The sequence below is a fragment of the Ictalurus punctatus genome, chromosome 21, assembly GCF_001660625.3.
Source record: "Ictalurus punctatus breed USDA103 chromosome 21, Coco_2.0, whole genome shotgun sequence".
Lineage (NCBI taxonomy): Eukaryota > Metazoa > Chordata > Actinopteri > Siluriformes > Ictaluridae > Ictalurus > Ictalurus punctatus.
This window is the reverse complement of record NC_030436.2, coordinates 20,814,767-20,822,266: the sequence shown is the minus strand read 5'-3', so window position 1 is coordinate 20,822,266 and position 7,500 is coordinate 20,814,767. Positions and strand designations below refer to the sequence as shown.

The 7,500-nt window shown below is 43.3% G+C and overlaps 1 protein-coding gene across 4 annotated transcripts in view; it reads right to left on the bottom strand.

The window, feature by feature from the left end:
• The window catches only part of LOC108281039 (rootletin), a 30,370-nt gene that overhangs the window by 13,985 nt on the left and 8,885 nt on the right, over positions 1-7,500 (bottom strand). For all 4 annotated transcript variants that reach the window (XR_008393187.1, XM_053674193.1, XM_053674192.1 and 1 more), the window contains exons 2-9: positions 6,737-6,863; positions 6,464-6,615; positions 4,081-4,272; positions 3,603-3,668; positions 1,489-1,577; positions 1,230-1,395; positions 913-1,019; positions 587-802 (exon numbers count right to left, since the gene is read on the bottom strand). Coding sequence is in view for 3 of the 4 variants with exons in the window: in XM_053674191.1 (XP_053530166.1) it covers positions 587-802; positions 913-1,019; positions 1,230-1,395; positions 1,489-1,577; positions 3,603-3,668; positions 4,081-4,272; positions 6,464-6,615; positions 6,737-6,863 (1,115 nt within the window). In the remaining variant the exon portion in view is untranslated. The remainder of the gene's footprint in view (positions 1-586; positions 803-912; positions 1,020-1,229; positions 1,396-1,488; positions 1,578-3,602; positions 3,669-4,080; positions 4,273-6,463; positions 6,616-6,736; positions 6,864-7,500) is intronic.

Below are 7,500 nucleotides of genomic sequence, written 5' to 3'. Positions count from 1 at the left end.
CACACACTCTCACACACTCACTCACACACTCACTCACACACTCACTCACACACTCACTCACACACTCACTCACACACTCACACACTCACTCACACACTCACTCACACACACACTCACTCACACACTCACTCACACACTCACTCACTCACTCACACACTCACTCACACACTCACTCACTTACTCACTCACACACTCACTCACACACTCACACACACACTCACTCACACACTCACTCACACACTCACACACTCACTCACACACACACTCACTCACACACTCACTCACACACTCACTCACACACTCACTCACACACTCACTCACTCACACACTCTCACACACTCACACACACACTCTCACACACACTCACACACACTCACACACACTCACACACACTCACACACACTCACACACTCACTCACACACTCACTCACTCACACACACTCACACACTCACACACACTCACACACACTCACACTCACTCACACACTCACTCACACACTCACTCACACACTCACTCACTCACACACACTCACACACACACTCACACACACACTCACACACCACTTATTTGTTTTATTTCACAGACCTGTTGTTGAGTTTCTCTCTCTCTGATTGGCTCTCGGTGATCTCGCTCTCTTTCTCTCGGAGCAGCTGCTCCAGTGTGACGCGCTGAGCCGCCTCTCGCTCCAGCACCAGCGTCGAGCCGTCCTCGCGACTCCGCACCGCCACACACACGCACACACACTGCAGCTGCACGCTCTGCGCCGTCTGCGCCAGATCGCTGCGCATCACTGACAGATCCCTGAGACAACACATTTATGATGTATAGCGTAACAGAATGTGTGTTCATGTGTGTGTGTGTGTGTGTGTGTGTGTGTGTGTGTGTGTGTTTGCGCGTGTGTGTAATCTAACCTCTCGGTGGCACTCTTCATCTCACACACACTCCTGCGGAAACTGACCACCTGCCTCCACAGAGTCAGCAGCCGACTGTGCTCACTGCTGAAGTAGTTATGGAACGACTGCAAGAAAAGAAGAAGAAAAAAGTCTAAAGAAAGGTTGATACTTTAGAATGATAAAGTTAAAGTTTAATAAATGCTGTGAAGCTCACTGTCACACTGTCATTCATTTCAAACGTAATAAAGATGCTGCGTAACTGTTGGGCGTTAAATTGATATTTATAACAAATTGTGCTCAGTACAAAGTTCATAATAATAGGCAAATGAATGAACCTCCTCCTCTCTCCTCCAATCAGACTCCTTCTGCTCCAGCTCCTCCCTCGCTTTGGTCCAATCAGCAGTGAGCCTGCGGATGTCCTGACTCAGTGCCTCATTGGCCAGTCCGGCCTGTTCCAGCTGTTCACGCAGCATCGCGTTCACCGCCGAAAGACTGCTGCTCCTGCTCGCCGGGACAAAACATAAAACAGAGCATAAGCATCTCAGAGTGAGAGTGTGTGTGTGTGTGTGTGTGTGTGTGTGTGTGCGCGTGGACCTCTGCTGCTCTTCCTCCAGGCGGATAAGGGTCGTCTCCAGCTCACTGCTGCACTCATCCTGACCGTTAGTGGACTTTTCACACCCACTCTGTGAAATAAACACAAAAGATTGTGTACAGTTTCAGTAACAGTAATATACTCTGCACACACACGTTTTCATCGCAGATTTCTTACACGACACTCACATTTCACTTTGAACTCTTTATAGATACATTTATAAATAGAGGTATAATTAACATTTTTCTCCTTTGAACTGTATATGGTATGTATACGGTGTGTATACGGTGTGTGTATTTGGTGTGTATACGATGTGTGTATATGGTGTGTGTATATGGTGTGTGTATATGGTGTGTGTATACGGTGTGTATACGGTGTGTGTATATGGTGTGTGTATACGGTGTGTGTATATGGTGTGTGTATACGGTGTGTGTATATGGTGTGTATACGGTGTGTGTATATGGTGTGTGTATACGGTGTGTGTATATGGTGTGTGTATACGGTGTGTGTATATGGTGTGTATTTGGTGTGTGTATATGGTGTGTGTATATGGTGTGTGTATACGGTGTGTGTATATGGTGTGTGTATATGGTGTGTGTATACAGTGTGTGTATATGGTGTGTGTATACGGTGTGTGTATATGGTGTGTATTTGGTGTGTGTATATGGTGTGTGTATATGGTGTGTGTATACGGTGTGTGTACATGGTGTGTATATGGTGTGTATACGGTGTGTGTATTTGGTGTGTGTATATGGTGTGTGTATATGGTGTGTGTATTTGGTGTGTGTATACGGTGTGTGTATATGGTGTGTATACAGTGTGTGTATATAGTGTGTGTATATGGTGTGTGTATATGGTGTGTGTATATGGTGTGTGTATACGGTGTGTGTATTTGGTGTGTGTATATAGTGTGTGTATATGGTGTGTGTATATGGTGTGTGTATACAGTGTGTGTATATGGTGTGTATATGGTGTGTGTATACGGTGTGTATATGGTGTGTGTATATGGTGTGTGTATATAGTGTGTGTATATGGTGTGTGTATACGGTGTGTGTATATGGTGTGTATACGGTGTGTGTATATGGTGTGTGTATACGGTGTGTGTATACGGTGTGTGTATTTGATGTGTGTATACGGTGTGTGTATATGGTGTGTATACGGTGTGTGTATATGGTGTGTGTATACGGTGTGTGTATATGGTGTGTATACGGTGTGTGTATATGGTGTGTGTATACGGTGTGTGTATATGGTGTGTGTATATGGTGTGTGTATACGGTGTGTGTATATGGTGTGTGTATACGGTGTGTGTATATGGTGTGTATATGGTGTGTATACGGTGTGTATATGGTGTGTGTATATGGTGTGTGTATACGGTGTGTATACAGTGTGTGTATATGGTGTGTGTATACGGTGTGTGTATATGGTGTGTATACGGTGTGTGTATATGGTGTGTGTATACGGTGTGTGTATATGGTGTGTGTATACGGTGTGTGTATATAGTGTGTGTATATGGTGTGTGTATATGGTGTGTGTATATGGTGTGTGTATACGGTGTGTGTATTTGGTGTGTGTATACGGTGTGTGTATATGGTGTGTATACGGTGTGTGTATATGGTGTGTGTATACGGTGTGTATATGGTGTGTGTATATGGTGTGTATACGGTGTGTGTATATGGTGTGTGTATACGGTGTGTGTATATGGTGTGTGTATACGGTGTGTGTATACGGTGTGTATACAGTGTGTGTATACGGTGTGTGTATACGGTGTGTGTATACGGTGTGTGTATACTGTGTGTGTATATGGTGTGTGTATACGGTGTGTATATGGTGTGTGTATATGGTGTGTATACGGTGTGTGTATACGGTGTGTGTATATGGTGTGTGTATACGGTGTGTATACAGTGTGTGTATACAGTGTGTGTATACGGTGTGTGTATACGGTGTGTGTATACGGTGTGTGTATACTGTGTGTGTATATGGTGTGTGTATACGGTGTGTATATGGTGTGTGTATATGGTGTGTATACGGTGTGTGTATACGGTGTGTGTATACGGTGTGTGTATACGGTGTGTGTATATAAGGTGTTTATATAAATAAATGATAGTCTCACACTCACCTGCTCTGATGATTTCTCCAGGAGAGACTGCTCCAGATCACTGCACTTCTTCTTATACTGCAGAACCTGAACACACACCAACACAGAATAACCTGCATAAATTAATTCAATTATAGGATGGCAGGTGAGGGAATAAAGTAAATGATGTGCCAGGCACATGAATGAATGAATGAATGAATGAATGAATGAATGAATGAATGGATGAATGAGTGAATGAATGAATGAGTGAATGAATGAATGAGTGAATGACTGAGTGAATGAATGAGTGAATAAATGAATGAATGAATGAATGAGTGAATAAATTAATGAGTGAATGAATGAGTGAATAAATTAATGAGTGAATGAATGAGTGAATGAGTGAATGACTGAGTAAATGAATGAATGAATGAATGACTGAGTGAATGAGTGAATGAATGACTGAGTGAATGAATGACTGAGTGAATGAATGACTGAGTGAATGAATGACTGAGTGAATGACCTTGGCCTGTAGTTTCTGAACCAGTTGCGCTTGTCTCTGCTGCCCCTCCTGGTAGGCGGTGAGTTTGCGCTTGTAAGCGTTTTGTTCTTCATCCAGACGCCGTCGCAGCTCCACCACCTGCTGAGACAAACTCACACACTCCGGAGAGTCGCTGTCACTGACCCCCACCTCCAAACGCAGGGCCTGCTCCAACTAAACACACACACACACACACACACACACACACACACACACACACACACAGGGTTGCAGGGTCAACCAATTCCAGTGAGTGAGAAATCTGAAATCAGTACTCGCTTTATTTATATAACTTTGGTATAAATTCAGTTATTATATTCTGTCTGTAATTATAGTTACTCTTCTTTACTGCTTCATTTAGGAAAAAAACAACGGGATTATCGTGTGGTAATACCGATATTAAATATTTCTCTCACAATAAGTGTTTTGTGTGCTTATGTGATAAAAATATAAAGCCTTGTTCAAAACTTTTAGATAATTGTTTAACAAAATATTTTGGTATGCAAAACTTTCTGAGAGAAGCCTAGAATTCCTCCTGAGACTAAAAGAGACTTTAATCCTTTAAAAAAAAAATGCACTCCTTTCACTTGCTCCAATCTCAATTCTCTAAGATGAAAAAGCAGCTAAACAGGGATAACAGAGGCATCGCCACGGAAACGCCCTCCACCCATAATAAACATGCACCCCAGTCTCCATTGGAAACGCTCAGGACCCCGACTGCAGCGTCCTCTGGAAAGCCTGTAGGAATTTACACCGGACACGACGTGTGGAAAAGTAAACACTCTGTACTACACACACACACACACACACACACACACACACATACACACACACACACACTGTGGGGACACTTGGAGCATCATAATTGTGAAATACATTCTCTCATTTTCAACCCTTTATTCCACAGACTCATTTATACGTTACAATAACAACACAGAATAAATACTAATATAACTCAGATGACATACGGAACCCGAAATAAGACAGGACCATCAGATCTCTGCATAACTGAGCTACGTGTTCTGCATGACATATAACGTAGAATATTCCATATGTATTCACTTATTAACTGCTAGTGGAAGTATATTTTGTGTCTGATTTTCTGTGTTAAGTTTGTCTATTTGCTTTGTGTAGACTCCGACATTCACCTAACGGGCCACAGAGCAGCAGGTAATCCTTTATAGTGTACTAGGGCTAGGCGATATATCGATATAATATCAATATTGTGATAAATGATTGGGCGACACACTTTTCGGAGATATCATTGATATGGTATTGGTGGTATGATTTTAAAAATGACAAATTAAATGGTACTGAATGGATGCCGTTGATTTGAGATATATATATATATATATATACATATACACACACACACTACAAGTCAAAAGTTTAGACACAGTTTAAACACACTCATTCGTTATTTTAATTTCTTCTCCACATTTCAGAATCACATAAAGTCACCAAAACTCTGGAGTAACACAAAGGGAACTATGGGAATTATGTGGAGATAAAAAATCCAAAATAAATCTAAATAATTTAATTTCAGCATCTTCAGAGTAGACGTGCTTTTTGCCTAGAATTTACAGAAGTGTGTTCTTGGCGTTTTCTCGACCGATCTGTTGAGGAATTTCCCCGAGATGATTTTAAACAGTATTAAAGGAGTTCACGCCGACGCTGCACACTCATCTCCCGCTTTCCGGAATATTTCGCTCCGAGTCGTCCGTTTAAATACTTTTTTTTTTGTAAATAAATTGGTAGTTTTCTAATGAAAGAAATGCACACGTCGACACGATTATATTTTTGTCTGCGACACCGATTTCACACGTTTAATCTCTTTCAGATCAAAAGGTTTTTAAGATTGTGAAAAACATTATTATGAAACGTGAGTATTATGAAGCTGGCACGGTGCCGCTATACGCCCGTAGCAGGACCACCTACACCCCCGACTGCCCTGTTTACTGTCTCCATGGCAACAAACACCATAGCAATGGGCCACTTCACGTCATTCCATTCCACATTGCCAAGGAAATGAGCCGGACCCCCTCTTTATCTCTTTCTCACACACACACACACACACACACACACACACACACACACACACACAAAGAAAACCCAGGCTAAGAAAATGAAGTTAAGCAACCAAACACAAATGATGAAGGTGTGTAACCCTAACCCTAAACCAATCATTGACCAAGGGTGTGTGTGTGTGTGTGTGTGTGTGTGTGTGTGTGTGTGTGTGTGTGTGTGGGAAGTGTGTGGGGGGTTTGGTCAGTCAAGTGTTTCTCTTTCCTCTGCGTGTGTGTGTGTGTGTGTGTGTGTGTGTGTGTGTGTGTGTGTGTGTGTGTGTGTGTGTGTCTCCTCTGACCCTCTCACTGATGGCGCTGTATTTGATGGCGAGCTCGTCGCGGTCGGCGCGGCTGTGGGCCAGCAGGTCCTCGAGGCGACTCAGTTCACTCTGAAGGACGCGGTTCTCCTCCTCCAGGGACAGAACCGAGGACATGCTGCCGGCTGCTGAGACTGAGACGGAGCAGGAGAGTAAAGACCGACCGCACTGATTATACTGAGAATATGATCTCTCTCTCGCTCACACACACACACACACACACACACACACACACACACAGCTGAAGTTACGTACTGCTCTCGTTTAGGTTCTTGGTCACGATTTCTCGCACACGAGCCGGTATGCAGGTGGGCGGGGCATCAGGGGAGGGGCCTCGCACTGTCAACCTCTTCTCTTCAGATAACACACTCTCCTCCAACTTCTAGAAGTCATCACACACACACACACACACACACACACACACACACACACACACACACTCATAAGCACGTCTCAGCATAGTTTGTCATCACTTCATGCCTTCAGACTCTGGAAGGGGGCGTGGCCTAAATACGGACTTATTCTGTTTTTTATTGAACCGATACATATTGTGTTGTTGAGATCTACTATGTCAGCAGTGTACACGACATTAAACTGGAGGCTACAAGCTTCCATTACTACATTACAAAGACTTCACGCAAACGCGTCTCGGCTGCTCGACTGAACCCGGACGCTCTGGATTATTACAATATCACAGTTAGCATTACATCACAATGATCATATAAGTGTTTTACTCTGATCCAGGGTCAGCTTCTGCCACTACTTCACTCCTAAATAATCTAATCCTGATTCTAATCCTGATCATCAGAAGCGTCCAGGCTGAACTGGGATCAGGGTGGAGTGCGAGGAGCAGGTGGCAGCACAGCGGTGGGGTTTATATTTAGAACAGGACATGGCCAGGCACAGCGAGACGGGACAGGACAACACTACACACACTGTGCATGAGAGTATTACAACATCATAATAATACACACCCTGTTATAGTATAATATCAACGCACATCATGTCGGAAAAAATGT